Source organism: Morone saxatilis, unplaced genomic scaffold, assembly GCF_004916995.1.
Source record: "Morone saxatilis isolate NCDOM2014 unplaced genomic scaffold, NCSU_SB_2.0 Contig21, whole genome shotgun sequence".
In the NCBI taxonomy this organism is placed as follows: domain Eukaryota; kingdom Metazoa; phylum Chordata; class Actinopteri; family Moronidae; genus Morone; species Morone saxatilis.
The window spans coordinates 17,263,342-17,288,629 of NW_023339774.1; the positions used below are offsets into that span (position 1 = coordinate 17,263,342).

The 25,288-nt window shown below is 39.4% G+C and overlaps 2 protein-coding genes across 2 annotated transcripts in view; both read right to left on the reverse strand.

The window, feature by feature from the left end:
* The window catches only part of ptcd2 (pentatricopeptide repeat domain 2), a 2,915-nt gene extending 2,419 nt beyond the window's left edge, over positions 1-496 (reverse strand). The window contains exons 1-2 of the mRNA XM_035667803.1: positions 344-496; positions 18-104 (exon numbers count right to left, since the gene is read on the reverse strand). Coding sequence (XP_035523696.1) covers positions 18-104; positions 344-452 — 196 coding nt within the window. The 5' untranslated portion in view covers positions 453-496. The remainder of the gene's footprint in view (positions 1-17; positions 105-343) is intronic.
* A 3,858-nt stretch (positions 497-4,354) lies between these two features.
* map1b (microtubule-associated protein 1B) lies at positions 4,355-23,982 on the reverse strand. Its single transcript, XM_035668658.1, has 7 exons — positions 23,638-23,982; positions 21,393-21,494; positions 14,088-14,170; positions 13,118-13,258; positions 7,569-12,801; positions 7,230-7,468; positions 4,355-6,685 (listed from the first exon to the last, which is right to left on the reverse strand). Exons 1-7 carry the CDS (start codon positions 23,819-23,821, stop codon positions 6,530-6,532), a joined length of 6,138 nt encoding a protein of 2,045 aa, XP_035524551.1. The 5' UTR covers positions 23,822-23,982; the 3' UTR covers positions 4,355-6,529.
* Positions 23,983-25,288: the final 1,306 nt, after the last annotated feature.

Sequence of the window (25,288 nt, forward strand, 5' to 3'; positions counted from 1 at the left end):
CTTAAAAACAACTCTACCTCTCAATCGAAGGTGAGCCACGGCCAGCTTCCTCTGCTGGAATTCTTGTAGTCTGATAACATTTTCTGACAACAGATGCCTCTTAGCTGCAAATAAAACACACGTTTCCAGTAAGGAAAGGGTACAGCATGCCATTACTACAAACCCTGCCAGTAAAAACCCCAGGTAAAATCTACTTTTGGTGGACTTTAAAACAATTTACTGTCCAATACCTTTCTACACATGTGGGTTACTTCCAAGGTGCTAACGTAGCTTCTCTGTGTGTAAGTCAGTTTTAATGGTCACCTCTGTATCACACAACACACATTTTTTTAGCTCGTCTTACCTCCGATACAGCCTTCAATCCAGCCAGGCTGTGAAACACCACAAAATACTCGTTTTGAGGGGTCAAGTAGTAAGAAACGACAACATTTACCGACCCTCCCCAGCGCCATATTGCCCACTGACTGTACCACGGAGATGAAAACAAAGGGCTGCTATTGGAGATGTTATTACGTTTTAAAACACCAATTGCTACCCGGAACAGCAAACCATTTAAAAAACGCACAGGTACCAAATTAATATTTTGATTCAAGTAAAAAAAAGTGTTTGTAGGTATCTGTTTTAATTTTGAAATGCGCAATGAGTAGTTTAGTTGGTATAATCCAATATGGCTGCGCCTTGTGATCCGGCATACGATTTGCGTGTGTTATAATCATTTAATTTATTGTCATTTATTTCTACTCTGTTACACGAAGCTCTATTCGTTTTGTGCTACATCTTTTCTTCAGTTTTCTTCATTTTATTACTGAACAACACCAGCAGTAAAAAAAAAAAAAAAGTGTTCATCTTTTGACCTACAGGTGGTGCTGTTGCACTGCAATTTAAACACTAATATGAAGCCTATAATGATATGTTTGATAAATGTGTGGGACAAAGACACTCATACACATATATACTCTTTTGGTTGTTATTATCATAAATCTGGTTAAATTTGGCGATATAATTTATTTATAAACGTTTTTATTGAGAATGAGAGTCTCCCACTGCTCCCAGGCTCAACTCAGATTTCCCTTACTTTTCACTCTTTAAGTTGGCGGTAGATGTTTCTAATACCCCTCTGTTAATGCTTTTAAAGATAAATTAATACATCGTACATTTTTATAATTAAAATTTTAATATTAGACTATTTAATTCAATTTATATTTTACAAGATATACTCTTGTAATATGTCATTGGATGTAGCAAATGGAGCAACAACAGGGTATTAGGGTATTATAATAATGCCATTATTAATGCTAAATCAATTAATCTGATTATTTTCAAATGAATATAATGTTTGGGGCCTTGTCATTACCTTCAAAACTGCACTTTGAGTATACAAAGGATTCATATGTACGGTCATATTTACCTCTGTATCTTATGTATATACAGCATGTACCTCTGTGAATGTCAAATGCCTTTTCCTGCCTTAAACAATTATCACATCAGATCCTCTAGATGCTTCAGAGCCACCAGAGTCTTTTTTGAACTGAGCTTGGAATAATTTACAAGACACGCTGCATATCAGACATTCAACTGCCACACCCAAAACATGTTTTATGAAGAATGTTACTAGTCACCCTCTTCTTTTATGCAAAAGAACTTTTTTTTAACGTTTTTGTAAAAGGGCCATGAATTATGTTATGATCAAACAGTCAAAATGTTCAGAATTGCTTGCACAATGACAATATTTGGTCCAAATGTTATGCTATGTTGGAAAAATGTAAGTTACAAGCAGACTTATTATTTAATTTTAACCTCCACTGTACTTTAGTATATAAAGGTGAGCATCAAACTCTGCCACTAGTTGGTGTACTCATTGACCTAGACAGCATTACATAACCAAGGACTTATATCCTTTAAAAGGAATTCTGCTGCATTTTCTCAGTGAGGGTCATGTTCTGATCATACATTTGAAGTTCAACTCCACAGATTCATCTGGATTGTTATATATCTTTTGTTGTGTCAGAACTCCAGTAGTCATAATAGTATAAGTTTTATTCAGCTTTTTATTTTTTTAATGTACAGTATGCATGAGAAATATTTATTCAGTCATTTTATTGTTCTTTATTCAGGATTTTTGTGATTTTCCACTGCAGGCGGTGTGTCGACGTCTGTGGAAACTTAATTGCTAAACTTGCAGCCATTTGGGGAATTGAGTTGAATGTAGTTGTAAAAAAAAAAATCACTATAATGATTAAGGTGCTCCTTAAATGAACTCCTAAAATAGACTATCTCGCATATAGAAAATAGGGCTGGGACAGGGAGGTTCCCCACTGTTGCCGTGGCAACAAGGTCTCAGCCAATCCAGCTGAGATTGCTTGCTCAGCCAATCAGACACAGGGCAATGGATAATTTATGGTATCCTGCAAGGTGTATGTGTCTCTGTGGGTTTCTCTCTCTCTCTCTCTTTGCATGCATTTTAAAAAAAATTAGGCTTTCCAACATACAGCTCATCTACAGCTACAGGTTGAAGATTTAAGTGTGGTGGCAGCTCATATTAACATGTTATGTTGTAGAATACAATCATCAGGAGGGAGGTATAACACTGTTTGTTGGGAGGTCTATTTTAGCACTCAGACTCAGCCAGGTTCTGCCAACAGACAGTTGCTCTTACATCGTCTTTGATTTATCCCTGTGTGCACTTCCCTTTGGTTTTGGAAAGTGCCTGGGGTGTCCCATCATCATTAATAAATGTCCCGACTGTAATAGTTTTGGCACAGAAAAAAAAACAGCTGGTACTGACTGCTGTGTCAGACTGTCCCACAGTTCTAGTCACTGTCCTTGAAAGACAATTAAATAGGTTAGCTTCCATCTATAGCAAGACATATGACGTACATTTATATGCACCCCTATTCGCTCTCCACACAATCTGTGGCTGAGATAGGATGCTCTCTCGGTTGCATAACTTGTATGTAATAATGAAATACTATAGGGAAGGACATATAAAGGCTTTCCGCTTACTGGTGTGCAGTATATTTGCTGAAACAACTCTGAGAGCCTTTAACTTGCTAAGAGACATCGGACATGTGGACTTGTGGTCTCCCACTGTACAACAAAGGGATGCTGAATTGTGGAGACATGTCCTCTTATCCCGCTCTGCTCTGTTCCTCCTCTGCTTTGTCAGTCAGTCTCCCTGGGGCGTCTGATCCGAGAGGTCATTCAGTTCACCACATACTGGAGGAGCTTAATATGCTCTGAATTCATGCTACTTTATACATATCTTTCCAACATGTGTCATGTTCTAAATACCCTCATATAAATTTAAAGCTATTCATTGGTTACAATCTGCATACTGTATTTTATTCATTTGATTTATCTTCTTTTAACAACCAATCCAATTGTTCTTGAGATATTTCAGTCTGCACTAATGTGGTGGATCAACCAGTTGACTGACTTACATTCCCATCCCTCCCTTCCATCCCTAGAGTCACACCACTAGCATGGCTAAAATATAAAATTTCCAGACATAGACTACATACCACAAAATCTAGACTGCAAAGGCAGCCAAATAGCTTTACTTACAGAGGAGAAACGTTTCAGAGCCCTCAGCTCTTTTGTCTTAGCTTTGTTAAACGATTAAACCAGGAAAACTGAGCCTCTGTTCTTTGTTCACACTGTATCTCTCTGAGGGAACATAAATCCCCCATCTGTCCTGTCTGGCTCTCAGGGACAATTGTCACCAAGGAGGCTAAAAGACATTTAGTGCCAACATCAAGTCAAAAATGTTATTTGTGAAATGCTTAGGTTTCTGACCATATACCATTAAAACAAATGACATATCAGCCTCAGGTGTTCTTTATGTTTAATGGTATTTAGTAAATGTTTGCATGCTACGTGTTAAACTAAGATGGGGAACATGGTTACACTGCTAACTAATTACTAATAGCATTATTGCATGTTAGCATGCAGATGTTAGCATTTTGCTTAAAGCACAAATGTACAGGGTCATACAGCCACTAGCATTGCTGTAGACTATATGTCTATATGAGTAGAATTGTAAAGATGTAACTTCTTTGGGAATTGTAAACAGTGAAATCATTTTTATAGTCATTTCTCTCTCAAGTGAGAGATTTGCAATTGCGATATCTTCAAATTGGGTTAAGTTATGTGCAACGAGCCAGGCTCTGCAGAAAAAGCTCTTTGTAGAAAGCAATAGAACAATTTTCCCCTCCAATATCACTGTATGAATATAACATTATAAGAAACAACACACTGGCTTTATAATACATGAGATCACAAATGGATATATAGATTACAAAAAAGGCAAAAACAAAAATTCTCATTTTTCACAACAGATTTTATTGTGGTTGTTTTTGAATGTTTGTTCTGTAGTAGTGGTTCCCCTTACATCAGATTTGCCATATGGGTAGAGGAAATATTGCACACAAACATCAGAAAGCACTAAGGAATACTTTCACTTGAAACTAATTGCTATAGGTTACATATGAGTTTGGGAAAAGGGCAGAGAGGATGCAAGATCACAAGACAAATATACCACACAGCTGCAGACAAACATTATTAAAGTTCTCCCAAGAGAAAGATAAGGAGAAAAAGGCAGAGATAAATAGAAAGAGAGAGAAATAGAGGGAGTGTAGAGAAAGAAGTCAGAGAAAAGAGAAATGTCATTCAAGAGAATTGTCAGTTCAGAGATTGTAGGTTTGTGGTTGGTCGTGGTGTTGGTTTGAGGTTCCCCTGCAGGAAAACTGGTCTATAGTGGTATCATGAACACCTGACATCATTTCAGGAATATCTGGTGAACTTGGTGAGTTGATTGAATAGCCCAAAGTACCAAAGCGAGTTGTGATCTGTTAAATGTTTCTCCAGAAGCAGGCCTGTCAATGCTGATCTGTGGCCTCTTTACTGTAAGTTTGGTATGTGCCATGTCTGTGTTTAAAGTGTCTAGTTTTTGTTTTACATACTTTCATCTAAAACACACAAGTCACTCACTCTCACCTCTGTGTGCTGCCCTTCTTGAGACTATACCTCTACTGGAAGCTGTTTCCTTTTCATTCTGGCTAAAGAGGAGAAACTCTTCTGTCACAAGAAATTTTCAGCCTCCCAGAATGCTCACACCAACCTGAAAATGTACACTGTGCTGTACCAAGTTTTATATTGATACAGTGCCATTCGAAATAGCTGGATTTACTGTAGTGTACAATGCCATGGCATGACTTGCAAAAATCATAGAATGCCTCTGTATTTAGCCTGTATAGCCCTGTTGTTCTTAATGCAAAATCCCCATTTAAAAAAAGAGAAGAACTCCTCATGTGTCATAACTCATGCACATCTTCCAACCACTCCATCGGCCACAAAGCTATTTATAATTATAGTACAATGCTTTAGAAAAACAAGACATTTTAAGGTTTATGAAAATATCCTGCCTCACCAGCTTTACAATGGGACTAGCTCCCCCATAGCGCAATGATTACATAAAAAACAGGTCCAAGAAATAAGATCTAATTTTCTCCTTCTGACATAACTTAAAATATGTAAATAAAACAGATGATCTGAAATAGAAGGTAATCCTCTAAAAAGCATTAACATTGTGGAAAATTATAAATTTTATAGACAACAGCAATGTTGTACACTTCCTGCAGTGTAAAAGGCTATCTGGACAATCAAGCACAATAAATTAAATTTAGCATCATAAATTAATCTTCATACATCAGCATAAACATAAGCCAGACAAAAAATATCCCAAACATACATTTTAAATCAAATAAAATCCAGCCGACTTAAAAACATAAGGAACAGTTTCACGATGGTAGGGGCACTTTATCTCGCCCGTGATGAATATGAAGTCAGACATCATATTAATGCTAATCAATTAATCCTTTCAAGCTAATTTATATGTTCCTTCATTCAACTGTGTAACCATCTAACAGTCCTTTTTTGGAACAGATCTCTGGCTTGTATACCTGCCTACTCTTCTGCTAGTTGCACCAGTTCTTATACATTCATTTTGACTCCCTAAGGCAATAAACAGAAAACACCTTGTTTTATCCTTTGGTGTGAATAACAACCATTATTCATGAATCTAAAATTTGCGTGACAGCAGTTGAATTGATTAAAAGCTCTGATGTATTTTGATCTGGGAATGCAGAGGAAACTCAATACATCAACGACAACATCCTTACTTAATCTGTACTAGAGTTAGTATAGTTGGACAATAATGGCTTGTCTGGGTTTTTGGTTTCTAATTTCATCCCCAGTACAATCTAAAAATCTGATAAAGTAACAAGTCTGTATTATTTTATATAGAAAACATTGCCCTTTGCATGGAGTCCCTCAAAGCTAATTGTATTTTTGTTAGTCCTCATTTAAGATATTTATTTTTTCATGGTTTAGTACACAAGAAGTATAATATTAGCATTTAAGTGTTTCAGTGTCTGCTTAGGTTTTATGCTACATGATTTTTTTTCATTCCTCAAATAATGACCCCTCTCATTATCACTCACTAGGCCTCCTGATCTCTTGTTAAACAGGCCTACATCTCAATCTTACAAGCCGGGAAGGACTCATCCTGCATGACGACAGTGCTGCTGCTTGCCAGGACCATGATGTTGAGCTCCTGCTGTTTGTCGTGGGTCTCTTGGTACCATTCCCTCATCACATCAGTATCATGGGTTGGAATCAGAGTGACCTGACACCAGAAAGGAGAAAAGTCTCTCAGGTCAATCATTCAGAGAATTCAAGCATCATCCTTACTTCCAAAAAATATCTTTGTCTTTCTTTCACTTCTTTTCTTTTGATGTTTGCATGTAGAGTTCTGTGCCCACAGGGTTTTAACAGAGAAATGAAACATTTTTTGATGTCTTTGATGGAAAATGGTTTTGAGGCTAGTTTGTTATGATTTGTTTTATTTACCCTCCTGTATAGTCCAGTCCAGTTCTAATCTAAATGCAAATGTGATGAAAAGAGGTCCAAAGAGTATGAATCAATTCAAAATGTGTTCAAAACTAATAAATCTATTGAATATAATCTTTATACATTCCAATGCTTCTGGCACCTTGAAATTGGGATGGGAGCATTAAAAATAAAGCACTTTTTTAAAGCACAAATGTGTAACTTCACTGTTGTCATGTCACATAAAACTAAACTAAACAAACAATACTGGCCAAATAATCTAAATGCATATGGCACTGGTTAATTTTCATATAATTACATATTGTCATATTGAAACATACCTGCAAATTGTTGCCCCATTGGGCCTTTCCTTCCAGCAGAGCATCAAGGACAGCCCTACTGGGCTCCTGAGTTGTCTGATCATTGCCACTGACCACATAGTAAGAGGAGCGCACACGCTTAAAGAACTCAGCATCCACATTCTTGGCACTGCAGTGATTGGGGATGTAAACCAAATCCATGTACATGGGAGGACAGTTGGGCAGAGAGGCCCCACCTGATACCTTTCCACTGACAGTACCTGAAAGAGTTAAAATATACCTTTTTCTTAGATATGTTCTCAAGAAATATGGGCAGTAGTAAAGTGATATAAATGATGACAATGAGTAAATAGTACTCACCTGATGTGGCACTTTTTACACCTCTGGATGCAGAGGTATTGGTTGCATTTTTGGCATCTTTCCCTTCTCCGACAGTCTTCTTCGGAGAGGCAGTCTTCAAGTCCTTCACTTTTGATAGAGCAGTCTTCCTGGCTGGTGAGGAAGACTTTTTCATGAGCTTTTTCTTCTTGGGCTTTTCTCCTCCATCTGTATTTGCATTGTGGAGGTTTTCTTCAGCCTTCAGCGCCTCTGGGTCCACCATGCAGACATCATGGTGGCCTGAAGATGGAGCAGAGTCCCTGAGAGCCACCGGAGGAGGATCGGCATGCCTGTAGGTCAAGGTTCTGTCAGTAGGCAGCGTCTCAGAGTCATCTTCAGAGTCAATGTTAGCATCTGCTGTAATGGAGGGGCACTCCTCTGTCCCTGGTGGAACATCTGAATCTGTCTGGGAGGGGGCAGATTCACTGATAGACGTGGGTGGGGTCTCCTCACATTGCTTGGCAGAAAGCTTACCTCCTGGGGGTGGGGGTCCACCTCCTAACTTGGCCAGAGGCTTCTCCTCATTCAAGGCATTCTCCTCACTGATGAAGTACTCTAGAGGGTTAGGGTTGATGAAAGATGGGGATAGTTCTGTCTTGGGGTGACGGTATTCGCATGAAGTGACTAGGCAGAGGTCGACATCTGTCTTAGATGGAGCAGAGGGGCTCTTCTTAGTGGGGTCTGGGTCCCTGGAGCCACAGGCAGAATTATAATTACACAGATCAGAGGAAAGAGGTAGATATGATGGAAGGGGAACTTTGTGGCTAACAGGGGATTTTGCCTCATGTGTAGAATCCTCGCATTTAAAGGGATTAGTCTCCTTTACTGGGGAAAAAATCTGTTCTTTTGAAAAGGTAAAAGAAGATGATGGGGAAGTAGCATTGGGAGGTGAGGGTGACTTGTCGTATTTCTGCTGTGTGTCAGATTTATTAGAAATGCTCTCCGCGGATGGTGAAATTGGGCTAGTGCTGTCTTTAGCCGGGGGACCTCCTAGCACTGGGGATGGCTCATTGGAATGGGGAGAATGAGTGAGAGATGATGCCTTTGGGGTGACTGGAGACTTTTCTGTCTGCTCAGCCACGACATGTGACATTTCTGACATTTGACATGGAGTTGTAACAGAAGGAGTAGATTGAGATGCATCTGATGGGGTTGCAGAAGTGGCAAGGACTGAATCGCTCTCATCAAAAAAAAGAGGCTTCTCCACTGTAGAGCTATGCTCCTCAGATGGTCTTCCATTCATTCCATCAGAAGGGCTGTGTTCAACCTCAGTTGGGCCATTCTCCGTAGCACGTGAGTTGCCTCCCACAGATAGGTGCTCTGGGGATTGCTTACTAAAGTCCAGGGCTAAGGAGTGGTCAGGGGAATCCTGACCAAATTCTATTGACATGGTGGAGTGCTCTGGGGATTTTGTGTCCTGCATTTGTGTTCTACTTTTTGTCTTTGGTGAGATGTCTGGGGAGATAGACATGGGCCTTGGGCTATCTTCCTTGGATGGAGATCCCTCAGCCTCATGGAAGGTAGTTGGGGTCTGAACCACTGAGACAGACAACGAGTCATCTACTTCTGTTGAGTGAGGGGAGCCTACCTCAGCATGAAGCGAAGGAGAGTCAGTGGTGGGTTCTGGCAAGGAGCTGGTGGCCAGAGAAGCTGTAGATGCTGAAGCTAAATGTGAAAATGTATCTTCTGCTACCACTTCCTCCAGAGGGGTTTCTGACTTGTCTGATGTGGTACCCTCTGAAATAGACATTTTACTCTCTTCTTTGAAAGCCGTGAAAGGATTAGTGTCTGATTCATGTTTAGTCATTGGTGCTGACGACAAGACTGAATTGCTGTTTTCTTCAGTTTTCTTGTGATCTACATCAAAGGGTGACTTTTCCATCTTTGTTGGGGAATCATGTTCAGCTGGAGGTGGGCTTTTTGGGGAATCGGGTTTAGCTGGAGGTGGGCTTTTTGGGGAATCGAGTTTAGCTGGAGGTGGGCTTTTTGGAGAGGACATTACTCTCTCTACAGGGGAGGAACTTTCTGGGTCTGGCTCATAAGGCTCTGGGGTAACTCTATTGGAGGAATCCTCTTTATCACTTGTGACCTCCACAATGATTGGACCCTGTGCTTTGTCTTCTGACACATGTGGTAGAGCTCCTGCTTTTTCATCTACTGGTGACTGATAGTAAGGTGTGTGACCAGAGGATTGTGGCGAGTTAGCTCCTTCCAATGTCTTGTCATCTGGGCTGATGGAGGAATCAGCTGGTGCTTTGGTGCACCCAGTCAGTATGGTGGACAGTTCTATTGGAGCAGCAAATATTGATGGAGAATCAAACTTGTCCTTGCGGTCCACTGAGGGAGAACGTACAAGAGGTGATGTTGTGGATGTTGAACTGAGTTTAGCCGGGTCTGTGTCATACTTCTCACATGACTCTTGAGCTGTGGAAAATGCTTCAGCTTTCCCTGCAGAGGGAAACTCCTTACAGAATTTATCCTCTTCTAGTGATGAAGGGGGCGATATTGTGGAAGCGGAGTGGTTGTAGTCGTGGCCTTCTGTGACATCACTGTGAGAGTGATCTGACACTGCCATGTCCTGAAGTGGAGACAACTTCTTCCGATCAAACTCACCAGATGCTGAGGTCCCAAACCTGCCAACATCCTGTGAAGGAGATTCATCATTGGTGGTTTCGTCACTCATAATGTCCCTTGGAGTCAACATTTCATCCATGGGAGTAGGCACACTGGAGATCTCAATGGTTGACTGAGTGTTGCCAGAGGTGACGGTGTAATCCTCAGGGGGTTCATCTCTGTCCTCATCATCCGAGGCTACTGAGCTCTCAAAGCCAACTGGAGGCATTTCATCATGGATAGATGCAGCCGGGGAAACTGGTGAGGACACTTTGGGTGAGCCTGATACAAACACATTAAGTTTCTCTGTTTCTTTATCACTTACATGCTGACTTTCTACATTTTTATTAGTCACATCATTGTTGTCTTCAGCTCCTGGTTTGACTTCATAATTTCTGTCTTGGTGCTCATCTTCACTGGGAGTAAACTTATCTTTATCTGGTTCCACTCTCTGTGGTTCATAAACTTCTTCTGCCTCTCCCTTCTCTTCATAATCTCCTCCCTCAGATGTCTCCTCCATTACAGTGCCTTCATCTTCAAACTTCTCACTTACACTGCCATTGAGTTTTCCCTTGAGAACTTGCTCATCTGGAGTCTCTCCACTTTCTCCTTCAGCCTCCGTTGTGGTTATACCCTCATCCACAGACTCTAATGCCTCAGGTGACTCTTTGGTTTGTATTATTTCTTCATGGTGTATCATCACAGCCTCTTCCTCCTTAATTTGTTGCACAGTTGCATCATCCTCCACCAATTCCTCAGCTTTAAGCTCCTCAAAGTCCTTAGTGAGGTCCTCTGGTGTGGACATCAGAGATCTCTCTGCTTCTGGATCATCTGCAACAGCCTCTGCACTAGCTGCAAGTTTGCTACTATCCGTCTTTGTTTCTTTCTTTGTCACTTTTGACTTTCCTTTCTCTTTTAACTTTGACGGGATTCCTACATCTTTCTTTGAGACATTGTCTTTTTTCAGAGGCTTCGGTTTTGGTGCTAGACTCTTTTCTTCACCCACAGTAGTCTTTTTTAAGTCTTTAGAGGGCCTTTTGACATCTTTCTTTAGCTCTTTCTTTTCCTCCTTCTTCTCCTTCATAGGTGAGTCTCTTCTGATATCCTTTTTTATAACTTTCTTTGCCTCCTCTTTCTTTACTTTTTCATCCTTTTTAGCATCTTGTTTGGGTGTATCATCTTTCTTTGCTACTTCTTTTTTAACCTCCTTTTTCTTTTCCATTGACAATTTGGTCTCTTTTTTAACAACTTTCTTTTTTTCTGGAGTTTCATTTTGGGCTGTTTGCTCTGCCTTTGATTTTGATTCTTTCTCAGAAGCCTTTGGCTTTTCCTTTTTCAGTGGGACCTTTTCCTTTTTCTCTGCCTTTTGTGTTTTTTCATGAAAAGATTCTGCATCTGTCTTTGCCTTTTCTGGTGTGTCCTCTTTTGAATCTTTCCTGATGCTTTTGATTGGTGATGGTTTTGGTGTAGACTTTAGGCTCTCCTTGCTGTCTGTTCTGTGTTTCATCTTAGCTTGCTTTAGTGTTGGTGTTGATGGCAAAGTAGAGGACATCGCTTTTTGAGTGACGACTGGCTGCTTCAGGAAGTCCAGGTGCTTAAGTTTCTCTAAACCTTCAAAGATGTGATGCTGGGTTGTATTTCCAGGAAAGAGAACACGCACAACCTTATCTGATGGATTTGCAGGGTGCCACACGATAAGTGAAGAGATAGAAGTCAGGTAAGAGACAGGGAACTCAGATTCTTTTCCATTTGGCAGCAGAATAGAAGCAGTGTCTTTTTCACTACCTGTCCACTGCTTCATAAAGTGCTGCATCTCCTTGCTGTTCTTTGATGGATTAAGCACATACATCTCAAGCTTCCCAACACCCATTTTCTGAAAAAGTATGATTGGCTCTATGCTGTTTCCAACAGGCCTTTGCAGGGGCTCTATCCTCAGATTCAGCTTGTTGAGGAACTGCTGAGTGAACGCTGCCTCCTCAACATTCCTTCGCACTCTGTAGTTAGGTTCAGGAATTTCCAGGTTTTCAGGAAGATTCACAAACACAACACCAATATCTGGAGAAATCATGTTCTTTACCCAGTCACTGTTAGCTGTTGAACCCTGTGACTGTTCCTCCTCAAGCTCTGCCACCTTCCTCTGTAGCATGCTATTGATGCCTGGCAGGTTGTCATCACCAATGTGGGTCAGAAGGATGGAGTCCACCCTGTCCAGATGTCTCACTAGCTTCCAGAAGCATGACTTCCTGTCGGAGCCACCATTAATGAGCATGTTGAATCCATTGACAGCAAAGAGAGCAGAGTCACCACAGCCAGCAGGGAAAATGTAACAGCATGGTTTGGAAAGTTTGAGGAATCCACCTGAGGTTGGTGGCTCTAACATGTCAAAAGGAGATGGGATCTCTACTGATTCAGATAAATACTCTGTGAACTCTGAGAGGCCCTCCATTTCAGGGAGTATGAGAGTGGAGTTTATTTTCATGTTAATGAAGTCCTGCAGGTTGTGTTTGTCCAAGTTGGAGTTTTTCCAGTCACCTTGTTCAGGGCAGGAGAGTGTAAGGTTGGCTTTGTTTGCCGGGTGAATGGTGCTAAGCAGTTCACCAATCTATGTATGAAAAAAATGAAGTGACTTTATCATCTTAATATTTTAACACACTGGATTCTGTAATAAAATGAATAGTGCTTTGCAATCACAGTTTGAGTATATTTACATGCCTGTACTGTATGTATGTGAATACATTTTAACTGTTATGCAATGCAAGAAAGCAAGATTTTAGGGAAGGCAAGCCTCCCATAAATGTAAGACATCAAAATCACCAAAACTGAAGATTTTTGGTATGTATAAAATATGTAAACTACTGTATTAGTGCCATAGATCATATGCAAAATTTGGGTGCTTACAAAAAAAATTGTTGGCTCACCTCTTGGTCAGTGAATATGTCGATGAAGTTAAAGAAAGAGAAAGATCCAGACTGAAGAATCACCTCCCCTGTGTTTTCAGAGCATTGCCCCGAGAGAACCAAAAGCTTGTGTCTTGCAGTGTCTGAGATCATCAAACGAACCTGGAAATTGAAAAAGAAGATTTTTTTCTGATTGCGTACAGCTGACTTTGGTTGAAACTAAATGGAAAATAAGTTAAAGAAACATTGTGCGTATGCCACTTGAAACAATTGTATTTATTGCAACTGCTTGAGAAAGAGAAAATAATAATGTAAGATAACAATATTACTAGCTACAAATACAGGGAATACAAAGCCTTGCTGCTGCAGCAATCAGCTTAATGATTTAGTGCATTTGAAATATCACCAGTTTCACGTCACTCAAATCCATTAGCTAATTAGCTGACTTGTTCTTTTGCAGTCCACTCTGCTAAGTTTCCTTTCATCCCTCTATCTCTTGCCTCCTCCTTTTTCATGGGTTTTTTTTCTACTTCAGCAACATCAGCTCTTATGGGCGACTGGCCAGGTCAATCCTGCTGTGCTGTGAGATATTATTAAAGCACAGTTTGACTGCAGACATGGCTAGGGGGTGGAGGCAACACTGAAAAGGAGCAGTGACACAAGAGAAAATCTTGTATCATCTGTGCTACTGACCCTCCTTTGTGTTTCTTCCCATCAAAATGTAGCAATAGCTATACTGCAATAACAAAAGGTAAAAGGCTGTATTTGTTATTCTAGCAGTAAACAAGGCATTAGTCTTGAGCTTGTAATTGCTCATATTTTTTTATTCCAACCAACAGCAACAAACAACAGTTCAAATAGAAAGGGCTGATAATTGGCAAACATGGCCAAGCTGCAATTGCATGTAAATGTGCATGTAATGGAATGGTTACAAAAAGAATAAGGAACAGGTTATAATAATATTGTAGATTGTCAACAACAATTATATTACCTCGGTACTGACTGCATCATCTGAAGGGTTGATGAGCACTACAGTCTCCAGGACATTACTTTTATGGTGAAGAATTCTCTGCCCTACAGAACAAAACAGAAAATGGTTGCAAATGAAAAACAATTTTCATAGTCACATGATTTCATAATATCAAGAAATGAGATTTCATGGGTGCATTTTGTTGATAAGATGAACACTACAAATTTTCCTTTTATAAGTTAATCAGATGTTTTACAATAAATTAAATGTGCATATTAGAGATGAAAGGACAACAGAAATAACTTTGCAGCCGTGTTCATAAATAAATGCTAGCCAAAATACCTCAGTTCCACCTCCTTAATAATGAGGATTTGTAGCTTTACCAGATGGGATAGTAAATTGAATATCTTCAAGTTTTGGACCATTGGACAAAAAAAGACATTTAAGACATCCTGTTGATTAGTAAAATTGTGACATTTAATATGCGGAATGTGTTGCATTGCACAGTCAAATGAAAGGAACGTAACGACTACAAATGTAAAATAATTAACTTTATTATTTATTGATTTATTTATTATCTGACCAGTTGGGACATGCTGCTATATACTTAATTTAATATCAGAGTGAAACCACAGAGAAAATCATTTAAATATTATGTTTCACATCTATGCTAATATGACTTTCAACCAATCTAAGCCTCACAATCACTGAAATATTCACATTCTTTTTTCACCTTTAATGTTTTCATCATTGTGCTCGTTTCCATTATAATGAGATAAAACACTGATTACAAAGTCCTAATGCATCTCTGCTCCCCTGGCTTTTATATGGGGCAGGGCTCAGCAAATTTATCAAGTAATTAATCAAGGACAGTCGATCTGGCAGTTCTAATATGGCTGTGTAAATGTTAATGGTCTCTGCAGAGTTTTTCATCTCTCTTCATCTCTAAGATGGATGAAATCTCTAGAGATGGAAGTATAACACACCCCTTACACCCCGAATCTCACTCCTCGGCACTGAAACCTGTTTCAGCATTAAATTGCTTCTCCATCATCCTTTGTTGTAAGATATCAGATTGCTTGACTCCGTGGCTTTGTTTTTTGTGTGACAATAATGCAGTTAGATTTTTTTTAGCATCATTTAACAGCATCACTTAACAACAACACTGACATATTATCACTTCATAAAGATAATTTGATGAACGCGTAGCAAACTTTGGCTCATTTACACAACCAGCAGATACGGTCTATAAAATATCAAAAAGTATTAAAAAAAAATGTCCATCACAAATTTCCAAAACTAAAGATAAAGTCTTCCAATGTCTTGTTTTGTCTGCCAACAGTCCAAAACCTGAAGATATTCAATTTATTGTCACAAAACACAAAGAAAACCAGCAACTATTCACATTTAAAAAGATGGAAGGATCAACTAATCTTGATGTCTTTAGTTGGACTGAGCCCCTTTGAGATAACAAACAATACTGTTTGGTCTCTCTGTATAATGAGGACTGATAATAGTTGAGTCTACTGCACTTTGCCATATATACCATTTAAGACAGAGCTGCATAGAAAATGAACAGTGGGCTGTGACAGGCTCATAATCAATCATCCTAGGTTTTGGATGATTGATTATGATAATGATTATGATCCCACTGTGTATCCTCTGGTCCAGCTGCCAAGACATGGACAAGTTATCATTATTCACCTCAACACGTCAGGCTTCACTCACTCAACCAAACAATTTGTCTTTGTTTCTTCTCCTCGTTATCTAATTTCTACGTACTTGAATCAATGGATTCCCAGAGAGGCAACTGACAAAAGACTGGTTTTATTTTGTTACTTTAGATCGATTTCCATTGGTAAATTCACAGGAAATGCTGCCCGGAATATAGAATCAGACAAATAAGAATATGTTTCCTGCAGGTTCAGAGGGCAGTGAGGTGTTGCTTGCATATAAGCTTTAAATTCAGAAGCATAGTATCGAAGACAGAGTGTGCCCTGTCTCCAGAGACGTGATACTGCAGCAGCTATCTGGTGGCTGGGCTGATTCCTCCATACATATTTCATATTGTAGATTCTCATTATGGTGCATATAGCCATTAACCCTGCCACTCCCTCCCCGAGGGCTGTCACTCCGGAAGAACTCTTTCATTCACTGCTGTTAATAGTGGAGTGGCTCCTGTGCAGTACATGACTATTATCCTCTAATATTCTGGGGAGTTCAGTGAGGGTAGAAATAATGACTCTTGATTTGGTTATTTCAACCCTTTAGCAGTTCCCATATGGCACCCCATTTGTTTTATGGAGTTAGTTGTCTAAAGGGAAAAATATTCCATGTGTGACTTTCATATAAATTCAGTATCATGACATTTTTGCATCAAAATGTCTTAAGATCTTGTTGTATCTCTTTTCAGGCAAATAATAATTATATATACAATTCTAAATTATATATATGTATATTATAAATAATGATTTAATCAAATTTGCCTTTTTCCTGTAATGCCAGGTTTTTTATTTTATATTTTTAGTGACATATCTTGAACCTTTTGAATGGATTGCTATTTTATTTATATTTATTTATTATGATTTATTATTCATGGTCTGTCCTAACCTCTGGTTTATGACCAAATGGCAAAACTAACAGAATTCTGTAGCTCAAAGCACTACTGTGTCTATAATTAGTCCTACAACCTCACAGAGCAGCTAACATGGCTGTAGACTCTTATTCTTATTCTTCTTAAAGTGACATCATCATGATACTCATCTTTATTGGGAAAAGGTTTCTGTAAGATGCAATTAAGGTGATTTTTTTCTGCAGTAACGAAGGTTATGATTGTAATGGTTATATTTCAGATCTAAAGTTTTTTATTTTAGTTTTTGCACATCTGTCCTTGACATGAACATTGTCATGTTTGTGAGACCAAAATATCACATCTCGATTTTTGGCACAATTTTGAAACAACTTCTCATGGAAACCTACTCACATTTGCATTTTATTAGCAGTCTGAAATAGAGATATGTGCCAGTCTAAAACCACTATCATCAAAATCCTAGTTGACTGTGGGTGAAACTAGCTTCACTCAGCTTTGTTCGGAGGAGGCAGCAGTCTTAAACTGATGACCAGATCTCCTCTATAAGAACAAGTGACTGAGGAAATGGTTTTGAGTGGTCTGTGAAATGAGTAAACAATTAATCATGGAGATCTATCATCCATCCTGTTCATGATACTGTACACCAGCCATATCTGTAATTGGTAATGCGATAGAAAAGCATTTTGTTTTTCTTTGTCTCTCTGTGGGTTACGCCCTGTTTACTAGCGTTTTATGTGAGGGAACAGAAAATACAGTCATCTGCACATGTTAAGGACTAGCAAAGCGCCAGGAAGGCACCTTACCAAATTGGTGTCTTGGCTAACTCATCAAAAAATGACAGATTGTGCACTGGAGCTCGATTGACCCGGACAATTACCTTGATCGATATAAAAATCCTTAGCGCCCAGTGTGTCTCTGTCTCAGCGGGAGGCGAGGTAATGTGACATGCATCACTGAACATTCTCCTTCTGGCTGAATAGAAAGTGCAAGACTGGTATAGCCTGTCTGCCACAGACTGTTCCAGACAGGGAAACATCAATGTGGATGGCACCACACCAAAAATAGATCAGTGGAACAACTAAATTCATTGCCTCCTACCTTTTGTATAAGACCTTGCACGTAAGGATTATAATTTTATCTCCTCAGGTGGATGCCCTGTGTGTCTCAGCACCTTTCTCTCTCCTTACTGTCATTTCCTTTTCCACCACAACAGAATAACTGACCATGGTGACTTTCAGCAGCCTAGATCGTGGCCCCCTGAGCACAGTTTTCAATGTCACTTGTTCCTGTGTCCCTGCAACTGGATTAAAAAGGGAACTAGTATACGTTATATGTCTGTGCATGGAGCTAATCACACTGCCACCACTGTTAAGCCCACTGACTCAGAGAACAGTCAGTCACCTGTGTGGTAGTATAAACTCAATACCTATAAATAACACTCAGGTATAAGCTCCTTTATTGCCATTATCGTTAGCAATTAGCTTTTCAAAACAAATGACAATAATTATTACATTATTATGTCTTCCCACTACCTGGGTCTATCCTAGCTCTTCCAGCTATGAAGATGAAAGTTAATGCATTTTGTTAGATGCATGACTGATCAATCAATCTGCTGCTTTACAGCTACAGAGCCGACCACTAAGGAACTGTTTAATGGGCATTGAAAAACAGGATTGTATTTGTGAAAGATATCAGGAGGATCTTTATCTCTGACAATTTCATTTGTGAAAGTCAACACAATTATTTATTACTATTGATCACTGAATGGATTTGCGGTTCAGAGGCAGCCTTTTAACTCTCCGGTTGCTGTTAAGGCTTCAGTTCTGTCTGCACTGCAAGCAGAGAGCTGGGAAATCTATACCAGAAGTATCATATATACATCAGGAAGACGCCGGGGGTCACCTGTCTTGCCCCGTTTTCCTCCCTTCTCCTCCTCACTGTGGGGCCCAGGCTTCCTGTGCGCTAACGTAGTGTGATGGATGGCATGTCATCTATCAAGCAGACAGATAATTGCATTCGTCCTCCTCCGCCCAATACCACCTGCTGGTTTGTGTTTTCCTGTAAGCACTCAGCTCTAACCAATAAATGCACTACAAGCTAAGGGTAAAGATAAGTGACGCAGCTACATAATGAACCATCTTAACCAGAAAAATGCACTTATTGTTTAATCAATGATTTGTGCAAATTAACAGTTGTGAAGGAAAGCTCTACATTTTGAGAAAAAGAAGTTTTCGCTTACTTGTTGAGAATACTCTTATATCTTATATCAAGTAAACATAAAGGCACAGCCAGCAGCTTAGCTTAGCATAAATACAGGAAACAGGGAGAAACAGCTAGCCTGGCTTTGTCCAAAGGAAACAAAATCTGCCTACCTATCCACCAGTACATTTATGAGATCTCTGACAAGAGGTTACGGCTCCTGGCCAAGAAACACTGCGGCACGTAAACCACAACATATTTTTTTATACTCTTTGTTTTTGTTTTGTTTTTTGTTCACTTTATACGGATTAAACAAACTACATAGAACGTGTTAATTAGTGACCAGACAGAGCGTAGTGGGTAGCGGGTTACAGTCTTTATGCTAAGCTAAGCTGACCAGCAGTCGCTTCATACGGATATGAGAGTGGTAACTCATGGATTAATGTGTATTTCCCAAAATGTCGAACTATTGCTTTAAAATGCGTTGTGTGTTCCACACAGTAGTAAATGGGTGATTCACAAATTTAGATTTAAAATACACTTACATGAATAAAAACAATCATAATTTTATGCAGGGGAACTATACTTAATAAGTGTCAAGCTAAATATTATAGGTTTCTAGGAATACATTCATAGAGCAGTTCAAAAAGTTCAAAAGACAATGAAAATCCTCCCCTTGAGAAAGAGACTTGGCGAAAAATTTATATTAAAGTATTTCTGATTCTGATTTCTGAAAAGCCTGAGGCGTAGAATATAAGATTAGAATATTATTCCAGTTTTACTGCTTATGCAGCATTAACTCTCAAAATCTTGGCTTCATTAATTCATGGATCAGAACTGCATTTCTGTCTCTGTGTTGCAGCTTTTTCCCCACTTGCATCTATTTTCACCCTATTTTATCCTCCTAACCTACTCTGCCTCTCCTACCTCATCCCCCTCTCTCCCTTGCTGCCTTGTTTGCTTTTCTCTCATCCTCTCTCTTTTCCCCGCACCCTCTCTGTTCCCTAAGTCCTCTCTGTTCCCCTCCCTTCTTTATTATCATGGACAGACACTTGCCACTGGGGATTCTACACTGCTAATTACTCCCGAATCAACTGTGCATCTAGTACTGGGTTGCAAGGCAACAGCACACATGGAGGAAGAAAGAGAGAAGAATGGAGGATGGGAAAGTGGAAAACAAGGTTGGATGAAAGGGAGTGGGGATTTGGAGTCTCTTTGAATGCTATTGTAGATAAATCACCATGTTTCACCTCCCTTTAGACCGATTGTATTTCATCTCTGTAAGCCCAATCCTGAGATCTGATACAGGAATATTGCTGCATTAAAATAAATCACCTGCTTTAGTCTACAGCAGCAGTTGTTGGCTGGATCAATCTATTGTGAAGTATGAAGCCCTGCAGGTCATATCCAATATGGAGCAGAGCCAAGCAGAGGCTTTTTTGCTTCTGCCTGTCAAGGCCATACTGTCCACTGATAGACCACATAGTTTGCCACACTGGCTCTGTTCCATCTTTATTGAGCCTCTGCCTCACCTTGCGAAAGATACAGCTAAAGTACCATGTAAAAAAATGCTGAGAGGGCGTATCCAGGAATAGGTAATAAAACCCCTCTGCATAGTGTACTGCTCAGAAGTTATAGCTGACTGCGACATGACAGTGTACACTACGGAAAAGTGCAGTGGTATACAAAGTGCAGTTTGGAGATAATTGTAGTATTTGCATTCTATCCAAATGTATACCTTTGTCTATGATTTCTGACCATTGTAGATACTAGTTCCTTTTGCTTGTTTTACAGATTATTTTCCAAACAAAACAAATTCAGCTTTTAATGGGATATTTAATGTTCAGGGGAAAAAATTCTCCCTCTTATCAAGTCATTTAAATCTGGAATTTAAGTTTAATTTAGTAGGAACATTACAGCAAATTTCAGCATTTTCTGATATTTTTCATAAAAATCTAGTGGCACAGCCTGCCATGTTTTTTCTTGTGTTAAGATACTTTCTAGAAAGAAAATCGAATTTGATTGTACGTTTTATGTGGGAAAACCATGTTAAACAAAATATTAATAATAGCATAGTTTTTTTTTATTTATTTATTTTTTTTTACATAAAAATGTGTCTAAAGAGGAATTGCAGATAGAAACAGTGCAACACTGCAAAATAACACACAATTAAAATTTAGTTTGGAGATTTAAATGCCCATCACTTAATAAATCACTACCACCAACCACAACACAAATGCTGCTCACATGTTAATGCGTCAGTGATAACAATCTTTTATAGTAAAATATTCTAAATAATGAGTAATTTTATGTTTAATACTTTATTTATATGTTAACTTATGTACTTTAACTTAAATAAGGCTTTGAATGTAAGGCATTTTTGACATTGTTGTACTATCACTTTTATTTAAGTAAATTATCTACATACTTCTTCCACTGCTGTAAAGGTGTGTGTCACATTGGTACCCACATATTAAAGCATAATCAGACTGCTATTGTAAAATATTTAGTGAAAATGTGTTTTATTTCCAGTTTACCTCTGACGTCTGCAGAGAAACGAGCTGAGTGTCTGGACACAAACAGCTTGAGTTCTTGGTCCAGGTTGCAGTCAATAAGGTTGGTATCCCATGAGCGGATCCCTGCAAGATAAGCAAAGACATTCAAAAAAATAAACAAGAAAACAAAAAAAGGGCAAGGAGGAGGATAGACACCAATGAAGCAAAACACATGTTAGCTCTGTGATCTGAAAATGAATCAATGCACGCAGCAGACATTACACTGAGAACTTGGCAACAGGTCTAAAAGTCTCACCCACACACGCAATCATTTGCCTACATTGGAAAATCTTATAGAGTGAACATGTATATGGACTTGTTACCGGTTTGGCATGAGAAAAGAAATCTATGATTGGAAATATCTATAGCCCTGTTTGTGTTTTTCCATGGGCTAGACGCACTGGTAGCCTCCACTTAGCTGAGTCATGGTGGTATCATTCTGTCTTCATAATTATGCTGAGTGACGGCCTACTGAAGGCCTCTGTGAAGTAACAGGATAGGACTGGGAATAAAGACGAGGTAAAGTGCACACAAAAGATGGACATAAAAGTTTATTTCACTTGCAGTTTTATTATTATTATATATTAATAAATGGCTATTACAACAGTAGGCCTAAACTGAAAACAAAGGGTGTGGCAATAACATGAGACCATTAATTGATTAAAGAGTGATGAAGGTGATAACATGTACGTTTTCTTTGTCCGATCACTAAACTACGGAAGGAGCGAGAATAATGTGATTGCACATGTTAATACAAAATAGATTACAACAATGGAAAATGGAGAATAGAAACAAAAAGAAAGGGAATTCAAGAATAAAAGAAAAACCCTTAAGTGCTCAGAAATAATCCACAAAAAATGCGGCAAGCTCCATCTGACCAAAAGCTCCAGAACTGCTATTAAAGGACCTTTTGTTTTGTTTTTTTCCAAGGTCAAGAGTAAAGTTTCAGTCTCAAGAGCTGACATATGTAGGGCTAACATGATCTATTGAATTGATATAACAATAGAACAATAAAATGGACTACTGTGATCTGTGATGGCTGATCCTTAAAATCAAACCAGATATCCACCTCATTTTCATCTATAAAGCAGCTGTTCTGTGCTTGTTTCTGTCTGTGTGACAAAGTGCAGGAGAAATATAAAAACCATCATTCCCTCTAGAAGCTTTCATATATTGCCTATATTAAAAAAAAAAAACTCACTTGATTTTACACCCACACAGTAACTGCGCCATACTCTCCTCCCCTCTCCTCTCTCACACAAACATACACTCAGGCCAGGGAGGCAGGCCACTACAGCAGCTGTAGCACTTCTGAAACGCCCTGCTCATTTTTTTAAAATCGTTCCTTGTGGCTTTCCGTAGGGACCGCAGTGCGGACCGAGCCACGCCCACCAGCCGGCGAGGGATGAGAGAGCTGGATGCAGAATGATGATGATGATGATGATGATGATGGAGAGATGTTCCCACGGGATGAAACGGGAATTCGTTTATTACTATTCTTTTATCATACACAAGCTGTCGCGTCAGTCTCGAAGCACAAAGCTTCCTCCCGCAGCATCACAAGCAGAGAGAAAGCCGCCGCAAAACCCCCGTTGTCTCTTCCTGACTGTAAGCTGATGAAGCGTGGGACCCTCAGCTCTCCTGAAACAAAAGCCTGACGCACCTGAATAAAGCCTGGCATGGCGAGGTGCTGTGCGAGGAAAAACCCGCAGCTGCACTGGAGCCAAAGAAATGTTGCATTGTTGACGCATAGTCTGAGTTAATGCTGAATCATTGCTACCGGCTTTATTAGAGGACCTGCCCCACGTGTGTGGATGACAACAATTGGGCCTACTGACATTTTATATGAAAAATAAAGATAAGATTAGGATAGATAAACAGTGTGGCAAGGAAAGGTACCTGTGGGTTAAAAGATGTGAGGAACGTTTTGGAGATTTGGCCATAGCTTACGTTGATGTTACTGGGAGGGGCTGTTCCCTATTATCCCTATCATTACAACATCACTTCTAGTTCAATTAGTTACCCAATAAATAATAGTTAATGACTCATTAATATGCGTAATTTGCTCCGGCATGATGTATCCTGCGTAAAACCCGGCGTATCAACAGCCTACATGACTCTAAAAGCTATAAGAACTTCTAAGATATACATCTCTGTTCAAGTAGTTCTGAAGATGTCAAGTTCAGCTCTCGGTAGCCTACACCCACCTCTCGAAGCTCCATCTTACCTTTCTCTATGTCCGCAATGGCACACTTTAGGTGATCCTCCGTTGTGATCTCCCCGATAACCACCAGCAGGTAAAATTTGCTGTCGTTGAAGTGCTGCGAGGGGCTGGAGGAGGTTGGAGATGCCCCGGTGGTGCTTTGGCCGCCTAAAGTCTCCATATCTGCGGATTCTACCAGGGTGGCCATCCTCTCTCTCTCTCTCTCTCTATCACTCTCTCTTGTATCTCCTGTATACTCACGCAGGATGCCAGCTGCAGCCTCCTCCCTTTATTGGCTGCAGAGCACCAGAGTGGTCTCCAGACATGCAGCCTTGATAGGAGTGGCCCTAGCTTTTTATACCAGCAGACATTGTGTCATATATTCGGTAACCGGGGAGAGAAGAGGGCGCTGGGGCTTTTTTTTTTTTCGCACACTCACTCCACAGCTGATGTCATCCGCAACGAATCAAACGCCTCCGGAAGTCAGTGAGATTTGATGCTTTGTGTTGTAAATATTCACCAGTGGTGGACTCCTTATTACTTGTTACTCATTACAAACACTCCATAATACAGCGGGTTTCATGTGTTGGAGTACTTTTACTTGGACTATTTTTAACCACTGCTCCTTCGAAATAAAATCAAAAGCGGTTTTAAAACCACTTTCAACCCTGCAAAAAATAAAAAAAAATAAAAAACTTGTAGGATTCATTTTCTGGTATTAAGGAGTATTTAGGTGTCCGTACTTTTTCAGGAAATGCTTCACGATTAATCACTTTTCTTTCTCTCAAAGTTTGACATTAAAACTATAGTATACAACTAGGCCCTTGTTTTCAAGGGGAGCAGTTGTAAGACTGCTGACACCTGAAAATCACTTTAAACAAGCCCTTTTTCTGTGTTGATTTAACATGCAAAAACTGTGAATGCTGACTCACTATTTCTGTATTATTCATGTTGTCTTCTGAATAAAGCACTGTTAGATGGGCACTCAACCAATTGTCCATATGAAGCGTAGTTTAATCATCATGAGGAGTATTAAACAGCCCGCTGTGTGTGGAGTTACCAGTCAGGAAGGGTATAATGAAAGATGCTATCGAGTTGCATTATGAGAAATGTGGGTTCTGGCATTTGTTTGACACTTGATTATATCTTTCAAGTCACCTAATTTTATTGCAATAGAATGCTAAATTGCTGGAGTACCTCTTTCAGTACTCTGCCTTCCTATTTCAGTGGTGTTTGGTATTAAAAAAGGTTTTAAATAAAATTTTCCCACATGATGTTCCTGTAAATACGATCCCAGAGGTTTATTATCTGTGTACAAGTGAATGCCTTGGTGGGATGATTCAGATTGCTTTTGTTTTAATAAGGTGGGCACGTGGGTTTATAGGTTTAGTCTTAAGGTGATACTTTCTTTCTTTCACTTTCTTTTTACTCTGTACAGTGCAGTACAGTACCACTGCGCAATTGACAGAAAGTAATTATGGTATAAGCAGTTGTAGTAGTCACATACATTAAAGTAAAATGAAGTTTTAAATGTGGTATGCCTTTAATAGAGTTCACAGTCCAGAGGTTACAGGAAAATGGTCAGCGGCAACCTCTGCAAGCTTTATTAAATCTAATCTGATTTAATTTTAGTTTGGTATCAGAATAATTCAGAATAATTCACAGTCAGGATGGA